This window comes from Neofelis nebulosa, chromosome 1 (assembly GCF_028018385.1).
Source record: "Neofelis nebulosa isolate mNeoNeb1 chromosome 1, mNeoNeb1.pri, whole genome shotgun sequence".
Lineage (NCBI taxonomy): Eukaryota > Metazoa > Chordata > Mammalia > Carnivora > Felidae > Neofelis > Neofelis nebulosa.
The window spans coordinates 173,065,641-173,088,626 of NC_080782.1; the positions used below are offsets into that span (position 1 = coordinate 173,065,641).

General features: G+C 38.9%; 1 protein-coding gene across 1 annotated transcript in view; it reads right to left on the bottom strand.

Annotated features, from left to right (window-relative positions):
• Positions 1-22,986, bottom strand: part of TM9SF2 (transmembrane 9 superfamily member 2) — a 67,671-nt gene that overhangs the window by 41,803 nt on the left and 2,882 nt on the right. Inside the window, exons 2-3 of the mRNA XM_058743938.1 lie at positions 5,739-5,806; positions 1,883-1,976 (exon numbers count right to left, since the gene is read on the bottom strand). Coding sequence (XP_058599921.1) covers positions 1,883-1,976; positions 5,739-5,806 — 162 coding nt within the window. The remainder of the gene's footprint in view (positions 1-1,882; positions 1,977-5,738; positions 5,807-22,986) is intronic.

The window sequence follows — 22,986 nt, forward strand, 5'->3', positions numbered from 1 at the left end:
TCTGCCCCTTCCCCACTCATGCTCTGTCTCTCAAAAATGAATAAACGTTAAAAAAACAATTTTTTTAATTAAAAAAAAAAAAGAAACTGTGATGTAAAACTGGGGGTAGGGGGAGAAAGACTTACTTTTCATTTCATATTATTCTGCATCATTTAAGTTTTTATATGGCGATACATTGTTATGATAAACTAGTTTAATTTTTCTAATTTTTTTTTTTTTTCAACGTTTTTTATTTATTTTTGGGACAGAGAGAGACAGAGCATGAACGGGGGAGGGGCAGAGAGAGAGGGAGACACAGAATCGGAAACAGGCTCCAGGCTCCGAGCCATCAGCCCAGAGCCCGACGCGGGGCTCGAACTCACGGACCGCGAGATCGTGACCTGGCTGAAGTCGGACGCTTAACCGACTGCGCCACCCAGGCGCCCCATAGTTTAATTTTTCTAAAAGAGAGTGAGCATCATTCTTTGTGTAGCAGGGGGAAAAGATGTAAAATGAACAGGGTACTGCACAACATGGAAGAAAAATAGGCTTAAGTGTTTACAGATTTAAAAGAATAATTCTAGGGAGCGCCTGGGTGGCTCAGTTAGTTGAATATCCAACTCTTGATTTCGGATCAGGTCATGATCTCACAGTCATGGGATCAAGCCCCATGTCGGGCTCTCCTGACAGTGTGGGGACTGCTTGGGAGTCTCTTTCTTTCTTTCTTTCTTTCTTTCTTTCTCTCTCTCTCTCTCTCTCTCTCTCTCTCTCTCTCTCTCTCCTTCTCCCTCTCTCCCTGCCTCTCCCTGATTTGCACTCTCTCTGTCTCTCTCAAAATAAATAAATAGGGGGGCCTGGGTGGCTTAGTCAGTTAAGCATCTGACTTCAGCTCAGGTCATGATTTTGTGGTTTGTGGGTTTGGGCGCTGTGTCCGGCTCTGTGCTGACGGCTCAGAGCCTGAGGCCTGCCTCAGATTCTGTGTCTCACCCTCCCTCTGCCCCTCCCCCACTCTCTTTCTCTCTCTCTCTCTCTCTCTCAAAAATAAACATTAAAAAAAATTTTTTTAATAAACTAAAAAAAAGGAGTAATTCTGGGTGATGATGGAGTACATACATTGGAGACAATATCTTATATTGTGCTTAGTTTGGTTTCTAAAAATATACCGAGAACATTCCAAATATACTTTCAATGGTCAAAAGAGAAAGGTTAGCTTCCCAAAACCCCCAATGGGGGAACCCAAGTAGTGCTATACTTGCTAGGAGAGAGTAGGTAAATATGTATGAATACTCCCAAAGAGTGAGAAGGAGATGTGGAGCAGCTGCGGCAACTTTTCATGACGGAGGCCTGGGTTTCTGGTCCCTCTGTAACATAAGGAAGGGCATCTTGAGTCCTATCCTTTAGGCCACCAACTTATCATTTAGAATACTGATATATGAGGGGGGCCTGGATGGCTCAGTCGGTTGAGCATCTGACTTCGGCTCAGGTCATGATCTTGCAGTTTGTGGGTTTAAGCCCTGCATCAGGCTCTGTGCTGACAGCTTGCTCAGAGTCTGCAGCCTGCTTCAGATTCTGGGTCTCCTTCTCTCTCTGCCCCTCCCCCACTCATGCTCTGTCTCTTTCTGTCTCTCAAAAATAAATAAATGTTAAAAAAAAAAAAAACAAAAAAACCTGATATATGAATGTTTGTTAAGACAAATTTATCCGTGACATATCATGAGGAGAGGGATCCTTCTAAACCGTAACATTAAAAAATTATTCCCAGAGCTAAAAGAGAAATGAAATCCTCTTTAGATATAACAGCTAAGTTATCTTAGGCTTTTCTGTAAGGAAAAAATAAAGAAAAAAGAACGAATGAGAAAGAAAGGAACAACTAAATGACCTCTATGTCACACTGAATACCAACCTTATATGGTGAAGGTTCAATTCTTTCCCCAAATAACACCTGACCAAGATTTTCAGATGGGCGTTTTCCTTCTGATGCTTGGCAAAAATCAAACCTGGGGGGGGGGGAAGTATTTAAGCTTTTACACATAAAAGGAAACAATGACATGTCAAGCCCCTATTCAATCTAGAGGGCAGAAATTAAGTACTGATCATTCCAGTAGCTCTAGTAGTTGAGTAAGAAATATATTCACACTCCAAGTTCCATGTACATCTCCCCAAAGCAAAAAAGCAAAATGTCAGAAAATTATGCCCGAGAAAACTTTGATGTCTAAATATCTTTTATGAAGATGTAAATTACAGAATTTAAAAAGTTAACACGATAGGGGCGCCTGGGTGGCACAGTCGGTTGAGCGTCCGACTTCAGCCAGGTCATGATCTCGCGGTCCGTGAGTTCGAGCCCCGCGTCAGGCTCTGGGCTGATGGCTCGGAGCCTGGAGCCTGTTTCCGATTCTGTGTCTCCCTCTCTCTCTGCCCCTCCCCCGTTCATGCTCTGTCTCTGTCCCAAAAATAAATAAAAAACGTTGGAAAAAAAAAATTAAAAAAAAAAAGTTAACACGATATACTTATTTTTGTTCATTCCAATGATAAAACTGGTATCTTTCTTCTTCAAGCAAATTTTCCATTAACTTATCTCCTTTTGTTCTAACTTTCTAATCCAAAGCTTTAATTAATAATAACATTTCAGGAAGATATGTCAAAGTTCCCTGGGTTTATGCCTCATCCCTATACAATGGCTAACACATCCCAACATGAGAAGCATGGCAAGACAGACCCTAGAGAGCAGAGAATTGTGAAGAAGCCATAATCAGTCAGCTATAAGGTTCTCTGTAATTCCCTTGTATTATTAACCAGGTTTCAAAATAATTTGCTTTAAACATTACAGTCAAATTTCAGCTTTGCTATAGAAAATTAAAGGACAGTTCTTGTGTTCATTCTGGAATGATATGGGAGCACTCAGGACCCATGCAGTGATGGCTACAGATTAGATTCCCAAAACAAAGATGAATCTTCGGTGAAAAAAAACAGGCTGGTTGGGGGCGCCTGGCTGCCTCAGTTGGTGGAGCATGCAACTCTGGATCTTGGCGTTGTGAGTTTGAGCCCCATGTTGGGCGTAGAGATCACTTAAAAATCTTAAAAAAAAACAAACCCACAAAACTGGGGCCAGGAAGTCCTCAAATGAAGACTTTCCATGTAGTGGACGTAAGAGATCCACTGAATTTTCCCCGATACATCCCACAAAGATTTCAGGAAATATGTTTGTTTATTTAACAAAACAAAAGAAACAAAAACTGAAAAGAACATTTAGGTCTCGTCTCCAATAGTTACATAAATAACAGTCCATCCATTTATGAATGTTGTACTTCCTTCTAATACGTAGTTAGGCATCTGGATTCTAATAGGATAGTCTCACTTTTTGGTGTGTGCTTTTTTTCTATAGTAAGCACATATTTTCTTTTAAACCTCTTAAATACAACAAAAATTTAGAAGCCAGATAAAATTTAGGAACTGTTTTATACTCAACAGGGTATATAGTGATCAAATGAATAAAGGTTATATATACATAAAAAATTTTTTATAATATCAAAAAAGTTAAAATAATAAAATGTTCAAAAACAGATATAGTGGAACAAATTATACACAACTCTACACAACCTCTACAATGAAACAACAAACAGGGGTGCCTGGCTGGCTCAGTTGGTAGGGCATGCAACTCTTGATCTCAGGGTCATGAGTTCAGGCCCCACACTGGGTGAGAGCTTACTTTAAAAAACAAAACAAGGGGCGCCTGGGTGGCTCAGTCAGTTGGGCGTCCGACTTCAGCTCAGGTCACGATCTCACCGTCCGTGAGTTCGAGCCCCGTGTTGGGCTCTGGGCTGATGGCTCAGAGCCTGGAGCCTGCTTCCGATTCTGTGTCTCCCTCTCTCTCTGACCCTCCCCCGTTCATGCACTGTCTCTCTCTGTCTCAAAAATAAATAAACGTTAAAAAAAAAACAAAACAAAAAAAGCATAAACAACTATGAAAAAGACTGGGGTAGCTATGGCTGTGTATTAACGTGAAAAGATTAGATGAGAAAAAACAAAGTGCAAAACTACTTTTGTTTAAAACAAAAATGTATAGATATGGTTAGGTACATTAGAATATGCAGAGAAAAAAATGTAGGAGGAGCAGAAAACAAAGCAATTATTTCTGGGGATTGATTATGAAGGACATAAGAATTTTGTTTAGGGGCACCTGGGTGGCTCAGTTGGTTGAGCGTCTGACATCAGTTCAGGTCATGATCTCACCATTGATAAGTTTGAGCCCCACATCAGGCTCTGTGCTGACAGCTCAGAGCCTGGAGCCTGCTTCAGATTCTGTCTCTTTCTCTCTCTGTCCCTCTCCTGCTCGCCCTGTGTGTGTCTCTCTCAAAAATAAACATTAAAAACAACAAAAAAAAGAATTTTGTTTAAAATTATGTGGAGTTTGGGGGCACCTGAGTGGCTCAGTCAGTTAAGCTTCGGGCTCTTGATTTCTGCTCAGGTGAGGATCTCACAGTTGGTGGGATTGAGCCTCTGTTAGGCTCTGGGCTGACGGTGCGGAGCCTGTTGGGATTCTCTCTCCCCCTCTCTCTGCTCCTCCCCTGCTCGCTCACACGGCATACACATGCCCTCTTTCTCTGAAAATAAATACATAAACTTAAAAATGTTTTGAGTATTTTTATAATTAAAAAATCTATTTTTTTAAGTTTATTTATTTATTGGGGGATGGGTGGCAGAGAGGGAGAGGAAGTAGGCTCCCAAGTAGGCTCTGTACTATCAGCACTAAGCCCAACTGAGGGCTCACTTTCACCACCATAAGATCATGACCTGAGCTGAAATCAAGAGTTGGACACTCATGGGGCACGTAGGTGGCTCTGTAGGTTGAGCATCAGACTTCAGCTCATGTTACTGAGTTCAAGCCCTGCGTCGGACTCTGTGTTGGCAGTATGGAGCCTGGAACCTGCTTCTGATTCTGTGTCTCCCACTCTCTCTCTGCTTCTCCCTGACTCATGCTCTGGATTGCTCTCTCTCTTAAAAATAAACATTAAGGGGCGCCTGGGTGGCTCAGTCAGTTGGGCGGCCGACTTCAGCTCAGGTCATGATCTTGCGGTACGTGAGTTCGAGCCCCGTGTCGGGCTCTGTGCTGACAGCTCAGAGCCTGGAGCCTGTTTCAGATTCTGTGTCTCCCTCTCTCTGACCCTCCCCCATTCATGCTCTGTCTCTCTCTGTCTCAAAAATAAATAAACGTTAAAAAAAATTTTTTTTTAATAAATAAATAAATAAACATAAAAAAAAAAAAGTTGGACACTTAAGTGACTAAGCTACCCAGGTGCCCCTATAATTAAAAAATTTAAAGAAAACACAATGGCTTTTTGTCCACTGAGATAAAAAAGGAAATCCACTGTTTTAGTTGGTGCTTCTATTGAAAAGATCACATTTCACATTCTAACCCTACCTTGGAATAAAGAATACCCTTTAAAAAATGTTTTTAGGCCCTGTACATTTTTAAAGCACATATAAATTTATCCATAACTATGGAGAAAATAAAATTCTAAAAGTACAAAATTCTGATAAGTCGTATACAATTCTATTTTTTTTATTTTAGAGAATCTTAAGCAGAATGCTCAGAATGGAGCCCAATGCTGGGCTCGATCCCATGACCCTGGGATCATGACCTGGGCCAAAATCAAGAGTTTGACACTCAATGGACACTCAATTGACTGACACTCAACAGAGCTAACCAGGCATCCCGAGTTACATGCAATTTTATATAAAAATCAAGCTAAAAAACTTACGCTGTGTATTCATAAGGAAGAACAGATTCCACTGAATCAAGCCTGTTCACGAATAGTTCTATTTCAGCCTGAAAATGAGGAAACACAGAATTAGAATATAAACTGGAGATCAAAACTTAAGTCATGTTTAGAACTGAAAAATAATTTGACGTGTTTGAAATTAAAACTTTATGATATTTAAACATTTCTCTCATAAATCCATTCACTAAGTGGGCTTATATACAGTTAAATTACAACAAAATATTTTCATAGTTGAAAATGTCTCCAATAATTTCTAAATGTTTTTTTAAGTTATAAAATTTCTTAAAAATTAAGATATTTAAATCATTCATCATGTCAATATAGATGCCATTCTTAAAAGTCTGTCAAAATCAATATTTCATTCTGCAGCACAAAAATAATTTTTATTTTTAAACAACTTTTTCTTAAACATTCTCATAGCAGTCAAGAAATGCTTCCAAGTCAGAAGAAATTTCTAGATCAACTATACTAGAAATACAACCACTGCTCTTAAGCAGACAGGAGATAGACAATGGAAAGATGATCTAACTTTGGAGGACTGCTCCGATTCAATTGGAGAGTGCTTAACTACAAAGATAATAACAGTGAAGAAATTCACAAAGACCAAATCAAGTTCCACAATGGGGAAAGAGGAGAAAAGTTATATCACCTTTCTAGGAAATACAGGCTAATTTAAAGCCATACTTCCTTTTATTTATTTATTTTTTATAGTTCAGCTTTTTTTTTTTCAATTTATTTTTAAAATTTTATTTAAATCCAAGTCAGTTAACATATAGTGTAATAATGGTTTCAGGAGTAGAATTTAGTGATTCATCACTACATACAACACCCAGTGCTCATTCCAACAAGTGCCCTCCTCAAAGCCTGTCACCCATTTAGCCCATAGCCCCACCCAACACGCCTCCAGCAACCCTCAGTTTATCCTCTGTATTTAAGAGTTTCTTCTGGGGGTGCCTGGGTGGCTCAGTCAGTTAAGCGTTCGACTCCTGGTTTCAGCTCAGACTCAGGTCATGATCTCATGGTTGGTGAATTCGAGCTCCACAACAGGCTCCGCACTGACAGTGCAGAGCCTGCTTGGGATTCTATTTCCCTCTCTCTCTGTCCCTGCTGTGCTCGCTCTCTCTCTCTCTCAAAATAAATAAAATAAACTTTAAAAAATTATTAAAAAAAAAAAAAGAGTCTCTTCTGGTTTGCCTCCCTTTGTTTTTATCTTATTTTTCCTTCCCTTCCCCTATGTTCACCTGTTTTGCTTCTTAAATTCCACATGAGTGAAATCGTATGATACTTATCTTTCTCTGACTGACTTATTTTGCTTAGCGTAATATATTCTAGTTCCATCCATGTTGTTGCAAATGGCAAGATTTCATTCTTTTTGATTGCCAAGTAAGATTCCATTGTGTGTGTATTATATATATATATATATATATATATATATATATATATATATACCAAGCCTCTTTTTTTTTTTATGTTTACTTTTGTAAGAGAGAGGAAGAGAGAGAGAGAGAGAGAGAGAAACAGGATCTGAAGTGGACTCTGCACTGACAGCAGAGCCCGAAGTGGGGCTTGAACTCCCAAACCATGAAATCGTGACCTGAGCCAAAGTCAGATACTTAACCAACTGAGCCACCCAGGCACCCCACCTCTTCTTTATCCATTCATCAGTTGATGGACATTTGGGTTCTTTCCATACTTTGGCTATTGTCGATAGCACTGTTATAAACATTGGGGTGCATGTGCCCCTTCAAAGCAGCATTTTTGTATCCTTTGGATAAATACCTAATAGTGCAATTCCTGGGTCATAGGGTAACTCTATTTTTAATTTTTTGATGAATCCCCACACTGTTTTCCAGAGTGGCTACACCAGTTTGCATTCCCACCAGCAGTGCAAAAGTGTCCGCCTTTCTCCACATCCTCGCCAACATCTGTTGTTTCCTGAGTTGTTAGTTTTAACCATTCTGACAGGTATAAGGTGGTATCTCATTGTGGTTTTGTTTTGTATTTCTCTGAGGATGAGTGATATTGGGCATCTTTCCAAGTGTCTGTTAGCCGTCTAGATGTCTTCTTTGAAAGTGTGTGTTCATGCCTTTTGCCCAAGCCATACTTCCTACTGAAGGTCCCCAAATGTCTCCAAGATATATTTGAAGTTCTGCAGAACCCAAAATACATATCCACTCTCAATAGGGGCTCACTGCAATTCATGACAGAATTCTTTAGTTGAAGTTGAAGAAGCCAGTAAGTAATTTATGCCCTGAAGTGCTTTACGTGCTAACCAAAAACATTTACATAGGAACTGTTTACCTTGGATAAGTATATTAATAGAGTTAGACTGCTATGGCTGTCTCTGGACTCTAATCATGGGGCTACCTGGAATGGCATAAAGCCACATTTGTCACTTTGATCTTGTTCACTGGTACTGCTAAGCAGTCCTCTATACTTGTTAATATCCCAAAGGTGAGACAAGATGTTTGATGTAGTTTGTACAAATAAACACTGCCACTGGAAAAGCAAAGGATACAGACTCTAGGGCCAGTTTGCCTGGGTTCAAATCCCAGCACTTACTATTTGGTCAAGTTATTTAACATCTCAGTTTCCTTATCTGCAAAATGGGGATACAGTATTTACCTCATAGAGGTATGAGGATTAAATGAGTTAACATTTATAAAGTACTTAAAAACAGTGCCTAAAACATGAAGTGCTATATATTTGTTAAATGAATAAAAGCAAATGAATTTAATGATATTCAGAATAGGAAATGCCTAAACTACACTGCTCTTTTGCCAAAATAAATGCTCACCTGATATTCCTAATATACAATGGAAGATAAAACATTAGTCTTTGTATATAGTAGTGAAAACAGTATCATATTCAATCCCTAAAATTATAAGGAAATGAAATTACTCAATGGCAACACTGTCTCAAACATACACAAAAAATTTAACTGTGTGTCCTTGCATAAAACATTCTTTATCATTGGTTTAAATTTTAGCTAAGAAGATAATGGGACATGACATTTAAGCATTACAGAATGCTTGAATAATTAACACAAATATACCTAAATCTAAGTGTTGTGAAGGCAAATTTCCCAGTTGATGGCTTACTCTGCCCAAATAATTTTCACTAATTATAAGAGATCAACACTGCTATGAAGATACTTGAGAATCTAAGCATTCTATTTAATGTATCTTAATGAAGACTGAAAGATCCCTAAAAAGCTAATCCAGTTCACATTTCTAGATTTCTTTTTAGGAAGAAACGCAGCTATTATAATCTATAGAACTTTCTAGGTTTTCAGTTTCAAAATCTGTAGAGCCACATTTTCACCACAGAAGTCGAATCCCTTGTGCCACAATTAAACCTATTCCTTACTTTCAACTTCATTCAGTACAAAGTGATCGAGAGCAGGGACTTTGAAGCTACGCTGCCTGAGTTTAAATCCTGAAAATGACGTTTACTAGCTATGTGATCCTGGGTAAGTTTCTTCACTTCACTCAGTTTTCTCATTTGTCGAATGGAAGTAATAATAACTCCTGCTTCAAACTGTTTTAAGAAGATTCCAGAGCAGTACTTGGTACAAAATACTAAGTAGTCACTATTATGCAGCAATGCCCAACAGGACTTTAAGGAAGGATGGAAATATTCTTTTTTTTTTTTAACTTTACTATTTTCTTTTTAAGTTTATTTTATTTGAGAAAGAGCAGGGAAGGGGCAGAGAGAGAGAGAGGGGAGAGAGAAAATCCTAAGCAGGCTCCACACTGTCAGCATGGAGCACTACTCAGGGCTCAATCTCACTACCATGAGATTGTGACCTGAGCCAAAATCAAGAGTTGAACGCTTAACCTACTGAGCCACCCAGGCGTCCCAATGATGGAAATATTCTTATCTGCACTGTCAAATACACACATGGCCATCTGTCACTTAAAATGTGGTTAGCAGGGTTAAAGGACTGAATTGTTTAATTATGTTTGAAAAGTCACAGGAGGCTAATGGCTTCTGTACCAGAAAGCACAGTAACATAAAGAAATGCTGCTTAGTAACATTTATATGCCCTTTTCATATACTTATTATTTTTTACTCTAATCACTACAATCTTTTCTTTGCCTAAAAATTAACTCTAAAGTTGTTAGTCTATCCTAGAGATCAGCAAACTTTTTTTTTTTTTTAATGTTTATTCATTCTTTGAGATAGAGACAGAGTGTGAGTAGGGGAGGGTTAGAGAGAGGGAAACAGAATCCGAAGCAAGCTTCAGGCGCTGAGCTGCCAGCACAGAGCCTGATGCAGGGGGGCCCGAACTCCTGACCAGGGACCATGACCTGAGCTGAAACCAGATGCTTAACCAGCTGAGCCACCCAGATGCCCCCAAGATCAGCAAACTTCTTAAAGGGCCAGAGAGTAATCACTTTAGGCTTTGAAGTTTACAGTCTCTGCCAACGTACAGCATGAAAGCAGCCATAGATGTTACACAGGTGAAATGAGTGCGGCTGTAGCCCAATGAAATTTTATTTATGGGCACTGAAATTCGATTGTCATGTAATTTTCATTCATCACTAAATATTATTCTTTCAAATTTTTCCAATCACTTAAAAATATAAATGCAATTCTTAGCTCAAGGGCCCTATAAAAGCAGTCTGCACACTGGACTGGACAACCTTTGAGCTCTGCTTTCTAGCTATTTTTCGATATTCCATAAATTAACATCTTAGAGAACCCAAAATAGGGCATAGGGTCCAAAGAGCTGTTGCCACGTGAAAAATTTCAGGACACTGTCCTAGGGCATATAAATTTAGGGTAAAATTTTCTTCCATTTCTACTCAATGGATGAGACAAGAATTTTTGCTTAGCCTATGACGTTCACTCTGAAGTTTCATGACACATCTTTTGGCTACAGGATTATACAGTGAGAGAAAACCCTATTTTCATTTTCTGACTTTCTCCTATCTCCTTTGAGTATTAATCTTTCAAAACAGAAAGGTTTTAATCTTTTCAATTATCTCCTTGATCATGCCAGCTGCTTTTCTCAGGACTTCACCCTACTCTCATATCTTTCTTAAAAGGTATGTCATTAAGAATTACAGGCAGAGGGGCACCTGGGTGGCTCAGTCAGTTAAGCATCCGACTTCGGCTCAGGTCATGATCTCCCGGTGTGTGGGTTTGAGCCCCGTGTCGGGCTCTGTGCTGATGGCTCAGACCCTGGAGCCTGCTTCGGATTCTGTGTCTCCCCCTCTTTCTGCCCCTCCCCTGCTCACACTCGGTCTCTCTCTCTCCCTCAGAAATAAACATTAAAAAAGAAAAAAGAATTACAGGCAGAATTCAAGGTTTAGACATCAAAGTGTCATGTATATACAGAATGACATTGTTTTTCATTAGCCTTTTGGCCATAAGCATAAATGCTTCAATGACATTCTTCATCTCTTTCCCATGTTCTATAAATGATAGCTCACAACTCATCAACTCAAAAATATATTATTTGATTTTCTTAAAGTATACCTTTTTAACTTGTCCATGACCAAATTAATTTACTTTTTGCTTTCTTTTTTTTTTAATTTTTAATTTTATTATTTTCTTTAAAAATTTTTTATGTTTATTTATTTTTGAAAGAGAGACAGAGTGTGAACAGGGGAGGGACAGAGAGAGAGGGAGACACAGAATAGAATCTGAAGCAGACTCCAGGTTCTGAGCCGTCAGCACAGAGAGCCTAACGCGGGACCCGAACCCACCAACCGTGAGATTATAACCTGAGCCAAAGTCGGACGCTCAACCGACTGAGCCACCCAGGCGCCCCATCTCTTTTTTTAAATGTTTATTTATTTTTGAGAGAGAGACAGAATGCCAGCGTAGGAGGGGCTGAGAGAGATGGACAGAGGGTCTGAAGTGGGTTCTGCACTGACAGCAGAAAGCCAGATGCGGGGCTTGCATTGACAGCAGAGAGCCCGATGCAGGGCTTGAACTCACAAGTGGTGAGATGGGCCTAAGCCAACACTGGATGCTTAACTGACTAAGCCACCCAGGCGCTCCACTCTTTGCTCTCTTAGATTTAAGAGCACTCCAGGAAATACAGTCCCATTGACTTTACAGTGTGTTACACATGGCAACTTAATACTGCTGGCACATTAAAACATCTCACGTGCATTCTCTTCGCTAAATTTAAGATCCAAATAGGCCTCAGGCACTTGTCCTGGAAGTCTGTCTCTATCTCCCATGGATTTCACCATTCCCCATGAATTTACTGCCTAGCCTACTCTGCCCAAGCTAACCCATACCAGTTTAAATTCCAATTTAATCTTTTTAAAAGACAATCTTGTCAAAATTTTAGAAGTTACATTCATTGGCTCCCTCTAAATCTACTGTTAAGTGTATTTTGAATAACTCCACAAATCAGGAAAATTTTATTGAAGATATCATGTTAGTCTTCTGTTTATATAATTTAGTATCACTTGACTAATTACTCCCACATACTCATTTTGGTCTATAGCGCAAAGACCCACACACACTTCCCCTTCCTACTTTATTTGCACATTATTAGTTTTTACTCATCTTATCCATGGCATTTTATCTAATATCAAATTCCCATTAAATTAATTTTATCTGTCAACTTTTCCTGACCTGGTAAAGTAGCTTCAAATTCTACTCCTAATAACAAAAGAGTTACAAAACATATGTTTTAGCATTGCCTTGTGATTTAAAAGGCTGCCCACAAAATTTTCCAAAATAGCCAACTCCAAAGAACAATCCTTCTCAGAAATCTTTCACCTAAAAACAGAGTTTATTTTTACACCCAACACATAAGCAGGGAACACAACTTCAGATTGGAGGCTGCATAGCACCAGATTCCTGAATTCATTTCAAATCCTAAGTCTACTACTTTTAATAAATATGTGCTTTTCATCAAGTAGTAATGTTGAATTTGAGAAATGAAATAACAAAACAGGTAACAATACAGAAGCTGGTCTACAGTTGGCACACGAGAATTGTAAGATAATGACTAAATAAACATAGCTACTACTATTATTTCAGAGAAAATGGACATTACTGAATCTGAATATTTGTTAGTATAAGGATAACATGGAGAGTTTCTCCTCCTTCCCATTAAAGGACACTAAGACAGTAGCCTTCTGATCTGTTTCTGCCCATTAATTGACCTCTTCTCAGCTATTAGCCCAGGGAAGGGGAAGGTAAGAGTTACCACGCACAATTCTAATAACCTTATGAACTAGGAATTGCTTGCTCTACTTTAAGGACATAAGTTCAAAAACTGGATTGCTGACTCAAAAAACCACGTGAACTCAAGTGCTGCTACCATCACTTTTCACCTCTGCTGCTCTCAGTCCTGTACGTCTTTTCCTTCTTGTCTCTTCTGACACTTTTTCACACTTATTTTTATAATTTTTTTTTAACGTTTATTTATTTTTGAGACAGAGAGAGACAGAGCATGAACAGGGGAGGGGCAGAGAGAGAGGGAGACACAGATTCGGAAGCAGGCTCCAGGCTCTGAGCCATCAGCCCAGAGCCCGACGCGGGGCTCGAACCCACTGACCGCGAGATCGTGACCCGAGCCGAAGTCAGACGCTCAACCGACTGAGCCACCCAGGCGCCCCTCACACTTACTTTTATAGGAAAGTTAGTTTGTCACAGATATCACCATGAAATTATGGACCTTTTTCTATTATTCAGTAAACTAATCAAAACACACCTTGTATATTCAGTTCATCTTGGCTATTTCTGTGGCACTTTCATTTTTCCTTTAAATTGTAAGAATCTGAAAATTTGAGAATTATTGTCTCACAACATGCTAAGAAATGTAAATTACAATTAATGATATCTTTAACAAGGAATAGAGCTGAGCGCCTGGGTGGCTCAGTTGGTTAAGCATCCCAACTTTGGCTCAGGTCATGATCTTAAGGTCCGTGAGTTCCATCCCTGCTTCAGGTGAGTTCGAGCCCTGCTTTGGGTGAGACCCGCTTCTCTCTCTCTCCCTCTCTGCCCCTCATGGAATTCTCTCTCCCTCTCTCTCTGCCCCTCACTCACTTGCACTCTCTTCAAAATTAAAAGAGCAATTTACAACGTATTTGTAAATAGGCTACATTTAGAAATCTCTATCTTAAGTATCAGTTCTTACACTGAAACACAAAATTTCAAAAATATTTTAAGGGGGCACCTAGGTTGGTGTCCAATTCTCAATTTTGGCTCAGGTCATGATCTCACAGTTGTGAGATCAAGCCCCACTTCGGGCTCTGCACAGACAGCACGAAGCCTGCTTGGGATTCTCTCTTCCCTCTCTCTCTGTCCCTCCCATCCCCTCCCCCCGCCTCCTGCTCCAAGTAAATGAATATTTAAAAAATATCTTAAGAATGAAATCCTCGTAATATGGCATAGAGAAAATGTTAAAAATTGTAAAAAAAAAAGTGAGTTTATGTGGTTTCACAAAAGGCAAAATATGCTATAAACATCATGACGTTTATCCCTAAAAAATATAAATACACAGATAAAACAAATAGGAAAAATATAAACAACTGTTGGCTCCAGAGGTCTAGATGGATATACAGGTGATCTTTATACTATTCCGTCAACTTTTTTAAATTTTGAAAAGTGTCACAATTAAAAGTTGGAAAAAGGTGAAAGTTGAAAGTAGACTTCAGTGACAGAAGCCAAATCAAAGCAGTAAGAAATAAAGATGAAAGATTAAAATTTAGTGTGGAAAGCTGTTCTAGAGAAGAAAAGATGACTTCAAAATAAGTATTAAATAGGAGGAAACAGAATTTGAAATGTACAAGAACAAAAAATCCTGAACAACCACGAGAAAGTCATTCATTCAACACATTTATTTAATGCCCATAATACTAGACATTGTGAGTGAAATAATACAAAAGACAGAACACTTGTCTTCAAAGAATTTCTAATCCAGATGGAGAGATAAGACATACATTCAAGAAAGTAAAAGAAAAAAGTGACAATGTTATTTATAAATTCTTGGGTAGTTACTGAATCTCCAAGGGATTTAGTTTTTTTATCATTAAAACAGCAATGTGCTATAAAATGACAATATTTGATTAATTTTATGGTCACTTTCCACTCTAAACATCTTTATTTCCCATCCAAAAGTTAATTAAGTGCATCTCCTGGAAATCTGCCTTAAATGGACACAGCCAACTCCAAAATATCACTGAAATGCTTTAAAGGTTACTTCACATTCCCACTTTCAAAATGTCCCAACAGAGTTATTATAAGCATGAAAAGCTGTGACAACATTAAACACTTTACATATAAATATGTACATAAAAATGTACAAGGAAGTTACATATAAATCCTAAAGCAATCCCACCCTAAGAAATTTTTTATGGAAATAGTTCATTTAATTTAGAGTGCTATGGTCTCCTTTCTAAATCCTTTCCCACCCCAAATGTACAATTTTATTTCTGGTCCTAATCTGCCCATTCTGCATGTGATCCCAGCTTTGGTCACAACTATACTTCGTTTTATTGCTTTAAGCCATGTGTGCCATGCCACAGAACTGCATTTTTCTCACTTTCTTGTTCCCTTGTTTTGCTCTATTCCACCTTCCTTGCTGTCACATCTATCCTAACCCACACCTATGACTGGTTTTCAAGGCAGAAAGAAATAATCAGAGAAGAAATGTGACTTTGAATAAGACTCAAAGCAACTGACTAATCATAAAAGGGTTTGAGATATCAGGGCATAGCCACAGAAAAGGAAAATTATGGACATTTCAACTGCTTAATATTGGAGAGGTCCACAGTGGGAAAATTTCCAAAGGGAAATCTTAACTCAGACGTGATAAAACAATCCCAATGGAAATGGTGGAACTCATAAATGCATGCTCATGAACTTTGAGTTATCTAACTAGCAATGCCTTGAAGCTGATTTCCTAAGATACTAAGGTTCTTCTTTTATCTCTATCTCACTGAAAAACAAAATTTCAATTTTAGATTGTATCAAAGAAAGGAATAAATACAAAGTCTAACTACTCAAAAATTACATAGGTTAAAATTGCATCAATTGTGGAAGCCAGGGAGCTCCAGAGTAAGGCAGAAGAGGTAGCGAGTACTCAGTGGGGAAGATACAGCAGGGCCCAAACGTCAAAATCTCACTCTAGGGGGCGCATCTTTGCTTCACCATTTGCTAGGTATATACACTTTAGAGTGTTGCTACATCTTATCCAGCTTCAGTTTTCCCATTTACAAATCACAGGGTTGTTGAGAGGATTAACTAAGACACAAAGTACACAAATTGTAGTCTTTATTGTTGTGATTAGCATAGGGCAATAAATAGGTTTGAAAGTTGAGAATAAGAGCAAAGAAAAAATATTTCAAAAGTTTCCTCCAAAGGCTTTCATCAATACTTAATTTTAATGATAACAAAGAAAAACTTTGTAGAGCACATTTAAAGTAGCTACAATTAACTCTAACACTTTAAAAAAAATTTTTTTTAAACATTTATTTATTTATTTTTTTTTTTTTTTAATTTTTTTTTCAACGTTTTTTATTTATTTTTGGGACAGAGAGAGACAGAGCATGAACGGGGGAGGGGCAGAGAGAGAGGGAGACACAGAATCGGAAACAGGCTCCAGGCTCCGAGCCATCAGCCCAGAGCCTGACGCGGGGCTCGAACTCACGGACCGCGAGATCGTGACCTGGCTGAAGTCGGACGCTTAACCGACTGCGCCACCCAGGCGCCCCAAAACATTTATTTATTTTTGAGACAGAGAGAGACAGACGGGGGAGGGTCAGAGAGAGAGGGAGACACAGCATCTGAAACAGGCTCCAGGCTCTGAGCTGTCAGCACAGAGCCCAACACGGGGCTCGAACTCACGGACCACGAGATCATGACCTGACCTGAAGTCAGCCACTTAACCGACTGAGCCACCCAGGTGCCCCTCTAACACTTTCTATAAGGACACTGATTTAAAAAAAAAAAAAAAAAAAAAAAAAAAAAGTGAGGAAGGATAGGAAGTAGGAGCTTTAAGAATTGGGCTCTAAGACCCACAGAGTACAGACCAGTCTCTAGAACTTATGTGTGTCTCTGTGAGTATGTTGAGGGTGTGGGGTATAAAGCCCACGTCTGTGGCTTTGTTTCACATGTTCAAATATATACCTTTGGAAGGGCTTCCCTTTGTGGAGAGCCAACAGCAGGGCAGTACTTTATCCATATTGACCTTGCTTGCTCTCCCATTCCTAGCTCCCAAATCCACTATAATGAATAACCACAGTTGTTTGGTTGTTTTTTTTTTTTTTTAAGCTTATTTATTTTGAGAGAGAGAGAGAGCAAGAGAGCACAAGCAGGGGAGGGGCAAAGAGAGAAGTGGGGTGACAGAATCGCAAGCAGGCTCTGCACTGTCAGTGCAGAGTCTGATAGGGAGCTCAAACTCATGAAGTGGGAGATCACAATCTGAGCCAAAATCAAGAGTCAGATGCTTCATCGACTGAGTGACCCAACCGCCCCAGAACAATCACGGTTTTAAAATAATTTTACTCAAAAATTTCATTTCTGAAAGCAAACTTTCTAACTAAGCTCCATGTACTTTTTCACAGAAAGGAAAAACAGTTGTTAGAACGTGAATATATCATAGTCAAAGTCATCCCAATGCCAGATTTCATATATGAAACATTTCAGTAACCCACATACACTGATTAGTTTCTAGAAGCTAAGAGTCAATCTCTTATTCCAAAGAAAACTCTGATAACATGAAACTAAATACCAAGAAGTAAATACATATCAATTATATCAGTAAGTTCATGTGTAATCATATATTTTTTAGACATTTCAAAATCTTCAAACTATATATATGGTCAAATTAAAACAAGTAATTATACATTCTATCTGTTCAAAGCAATAGTTAGAACCATTCTCTTAAATTTTACTTATTCCATATTTATAGGCAACTACTCCCAAAATAACAGACAATTTATTAAGTGTTTCTAAAAATAACTACCAAGAAAGGATGTTTAAAAGTATGATTCTGGAGACACCTGGGTGGCTCAGTTAGTTAGGAGTCTGACTTCAGCTCAAGTCATGATCTCATGGTGAGTGTTTGAGCCCCACATGTAGTTCTGTGCTGACAGCTCAGAGCCTGGAGCTTGTTTTGGACGCTGTGTCTCCCTCTCTCTGCCCCTCACGCATTCACAATCTGTCCCTCTCAAAAGTAAATAAACATTTTAAAAAGTCCTATTCTGAAAAAAAGAAAAAAAGTACGATTCTGGTAAAACTTCACTATGACAGATAGCATGATAATGTGCATAAAACCTTAGGGACTCTACCAAAAAACTATTAGAAGTAATAAATGAACTCAGTAAATTTGCAGGACACAAAATAAATATACAGAAACCTGTTGCGTTCCTATTCACTAATAACAAAGTAGCAGAAAGGGAAATTAAGAAAACAATGACATTTACAATTACACTCAAAAGAATAAAGTATCTAGAAATAAACTTAACCAAGTAGGTAAAAGACCTGTTCTCTGAAAACCATACAACACTGCTGAAAGAAACTAAAGATGACACAAACAAATGGAAAGATACATTATGCTCATGGACAGGAAGAATATTGTTAACATGTCCATACTACCTCAGGGCACCTAGGTGGCCCAGTCGGTTGAGCATCCGACTTCAGCTCAAGTCATGATCTCATGGTTTGTGAGTTCAAGCCCCACATGGGGCTCCATGCAGAGCCCACTTTGGATCCTCTGTCCTTCTTTCTCTGCCCCTCCCCCGCTTGCACCCTCTCAAAAATAAACATTAAAAAAAAAAAATGTCCATGCTACTTAAGACAATCTACAGATACAACGTAATTCCTATCAAAATACCAATAGTATTTTTCACAGAACCAGAACAATTCAACCTAAAATTTGTATGGAACCACCAAAGTCTCTGAATAGCCAAAGCAATCTGGAGAAAGTACAGAGCTGGAGGCATTACAATCCCAGATTTCAAGATATACTACAAAGCCACAGTAATCAAAACAGTATGATCCTGACACAAAAACAGACACACAGATCAATAAAACAGGAAAGAGTGCCCAGAAACAAGGCCATGCTTATACGGCTAATTCATTTATAACAAAGGAGGCAAGAATTTACAATGGGGAAAAGACAGTCTCTTCAATAAATGGTGCTTGGAAAACTGAACCACTCTTATGCCATACACAAAAAGAAACTCAAAATAGATTAAAGACCTAAATGTAAAACCTAAAACCATAAAACTCCCAGAAGAAAACACAGGCAGCAATCTCTTTGACATCAGTCTTAGCAACATATTCGTGGATATATTTCCTCAGGGAAAGGGGAAAAAAAGCAAAAATAAACTATTGGGACTACTACATCAAAATATAAAGCTTTTGCTTTGGAAATGGAAAACCAACAAAATGAAAAGACAACCTACTGAATGCGAGAAGATATATACAATAAGAAGTTATTGTCTAAAATATATAAAGAACTTGGGGCGCTTGGGTGGCTCAGGAGTGTTTGACTTTGGCTCAGGTCATGATCTCAAGCCCCACGTTGGGCTCTGTGCTGACAGTTCAAAGCCTGGAGCCTGCTTTGGATTCTGTGTGTGTCTCTCTCTCTCTCTACTCTCACTCTCCTTCAAAAATAAACAAACATAGGGGCGCCTGGGTGGCGCAGTCGGTTAAGCGTCCGACTTCAGCCAGGTCACGATCTCGCGGTCCGTGAGTTCGAGCCCCGCATCGGGCTCTGGGCTGATGGCTCAGAGCCTGGAGCCTGTTTCCGATTCTGTGTCTCCCTCTCTCTCTGCCCCTCCCCCGTTCATGCTCTGTCTCTCTCTGTCCCAAAAATAAAATAAAAAAACGTTAAAAAAAAATAAAAAATAAATAAATAAAAAATAAACAAACATTAAAAAAGCAGATGGCCAACAGACACATGAAAAGATGCTCGACATCACTCATAATCAGGGAAATGAAATCAAAACCACAATGAGATATCACCTCACACTTGTTAGAATGGCTAAAATCAAAAAGACAAGAAGCAAGAAACGATGGCAAGGATGTAGAGGAAAAGGAACACTTGTGCACTGTTGATGGAACAGTGGAAGTGTGGAAAACAGGATGGAGGTCCCTCAAAAAATTAAAAATAGAAATACCATACAATCCAGTAATTCCACTACTGGGCATTTACCTTAAAAACAAAAACAACTGGGGCGCCTGGGTGGCTCAGTTGGTTAAGCGTCCGACTTCAGCTCAGGTCACGATCTCACGGTCTGTGAGTTCGAGCCCCGTATCGGGCACTGGGCTGATGGCCCAGAGCCTGGAGCCTACTTCCGATTCTGTGTCTCCCTCTCTCTCTGCTCCTCCCCCGTTCATGCTCTGTCTCTTTCTGTCTCAAAAATAAATAAACGTTAAAAACAAAAACAAAAACATTAATTTGAAAATATATATGCACCCGATGGTTACTGTAGCATTATTTACAATAGCCAAGATATGGACGCAACCTAAGTCCCCATCTATACATGAATGGATAAAGAAAAAACGGTGTGTACACACACACACACACACACACACACACACAAACACACACACAGAATATTACTTAACCATAAAAAAGAATGAGATCTTGCCATCTGCAATAACATGGACGAACTTAGAGGGTATTATAACTAAGTGAAATAAGTCAGATAAAGAAAGACAAATACTGATGATTTTACTCATACATGGAACCTGAAAAATAAAGGAATAAACAACAAAAAAGAAGCAGAAACAGATCCATAAATACAAAGAACAAACTGGTGGTTGCCAGAGGGGAAGGGGATGTAGTGTTAGGCAAAATGGATGGAGTTGCAGGTGCAGGCTTCCAGTTATGGCATGAGATGGAATGAGTACATCACAGGGATGAAAGGTACACCATAGGGAACACAGTCAGTGGTATTGTAATAGTGCTGTATGGTAAGAGTTGTAGACTTGTCTAATTACTATGTTGCACACCCGAAACTAATGTTAACATTGTGTGTCAACTATACTTCAATTTAAAGAACTTATGATTCTTATTGTTTCATTTTTATCAAAAAGTTGTTAAACTAATTAACTTGAACATTCTTTTTTTTTTTTTTTTTAAATATACCATGGGGTATATTTGGTGATTTTTCCTTACGGGACAGGAAAGAAAATCTTAATCTTTCATCTAAGAACACAATCCATAAACAGTAAAAAAGTGGCAGATGTTTTGGAGAGTTTAGTTATTCCATCTGATTTCATGTTGACAAGCCAACAATTAATTGGAAGTTAAATGCAGCGTGAACTGCTCACTAATCAGCTATTAGCCATCAGAGAGCCGCTCAGCACACTGAAGACTCAATCTAAAGCTAAATAGGATGCAGCAGCTAACAGAGATGATCCAAACTTTTGCAAAGTAGATTAGAACTGCACATTTTACTCTGTGCAGATCTATTAATTTCTGGTCAGGGCTTTATTCTATTTATGGTAGTCAATACAGTGTCCTTTGATTTTAAGAAAGTAAAATGGGTTCCAGAGGACAAGATTACCACAGTTTAAGCCTTTATTACTATGGTTTCAAAAGCTAACAACAAAAGACAAATAAAAAAAAGAGAGAAAACTTAATAGCAATGAAAGCAATACAGCATTAAAAATGTTTTCGGGGGGTGCTTGTGTGGCTCGGTCAGCCAAGCGTTCAGTTCAGGTCATGATCTCACAGTTTGTGGGTTTGAGCTCTGCTTCAGGCTCCATGCTGACAGCTCAGAACCTGGAGCCTGCTTTGGATTCTGTGTCTCCCTCCCTCTCTGCCTCTCCCCTGCTTGTGCTCTGTCTCTCTCTCTGTCTCTCTCTCTCTCTCTCTCTCTCTCAAAAATAAGTAAACGTTAAAAACAATTTACAAAAAAAATGTTTTTGGTACCGGAGTGCCTGGGTGGCTCAGTCAGTTGAGCTTCCGACTTCGGCTCAGGTTATGATCTCACGGTTCGTGGGCTCAAGCCCCACGTCGGGCTCTGTGCTGACAGCTCAGAACCTGGAGCTGCTTCAGATTCTGTGTCTCCTCTCTCTCTCGGTCCCTCCCCCTCTCACACTGTCTCTGTCTCTCTCTCTCTCTCAAAAATAAATAAATGTTAAAAAATTAAAAAAATTAAAAAATAAAAATGTTTCCAGTACCAGGGCGCCTGGGTGGCTAAGTCAGTTGAGAATCCGACTCAAATTCAGCCCAGGTCATGATTTCAGGGTTTGTGGGATCAAGCCCCAAAGTCAGGCTTTGAGCTGACAACACGGAGCCTCCCTGGGATTCTCTCTCCCTCTGCCCCTACACTGCTTGTGCTCTCTCTCTCTCTCTCTCTCTAATAAATATTTAAAAAAATGTTTTCAGTACCATCATATAGTTAATAAAATGATAAATAAAAATGATAAAATATTGTGGAGATCCAGGGAATCATTTAGCTAAAGGCATATAAATCAAACCTATCTTTTTTGAAAGAAATCTGGCAATATTTTTTTTTTTTTTTAATTTTTTTTTTCAACGTGTTTTATTTATTTTTTGGGGACAGAGAGAGACAGAGCATGAACGGGGGAGGGGCAGAGAGAGAGGGAGACACAGAATCGGAAACAGGCTCCAGGCTCCGAGCCATCGGCCCAGAGCCTGACGCGGGGCTCGAACTCACGGACCGCGAGATCGTGACCTGGCTGAAGTCGGACGCTTAACCGACTGCGCCACCCAGGCGCCCCAGAAATCTGGCAATATTAAATAGAGCTATAAAATTGCTTCTTGCCTTTGACCTAGTAATTTTATTTTTGGGAATATGCAAGTAATTCCTGCTAAATATACTCTAGCAAAGTTATTTATAAGGAAAAAAATTGGGACCAATCTCAATGCCCTAAGGCAAGAAATGGTTAAACAAACCACAGCACAGTAATAGAATAAAATACTATATGGTCAATAAAAACCAGTAAGAATGTGTACTATGTTGATATTCAAATGTACATACGTATAATCATAGTAAGTTAAAAAAAAAAAAAAAAAGGAACCCACCAGAACACAGTCACAGTATTTACGATGGCTTATAAAGATCATAAATCAGAAGTTAGAGCATCATAAATAGAATTTTATGTTCACTGGATTCCTATTTCTGTCAGTAAATTGAACATAAAATAATTTTGGGAGAAGAAAATGACCAAATCCTCAGGGTTCTTCTGAATGTCTCTCAATAATGTACATAGTGAGCTGAATGGAGGACACTGTAAATATGACTACACTACAAAAATTACA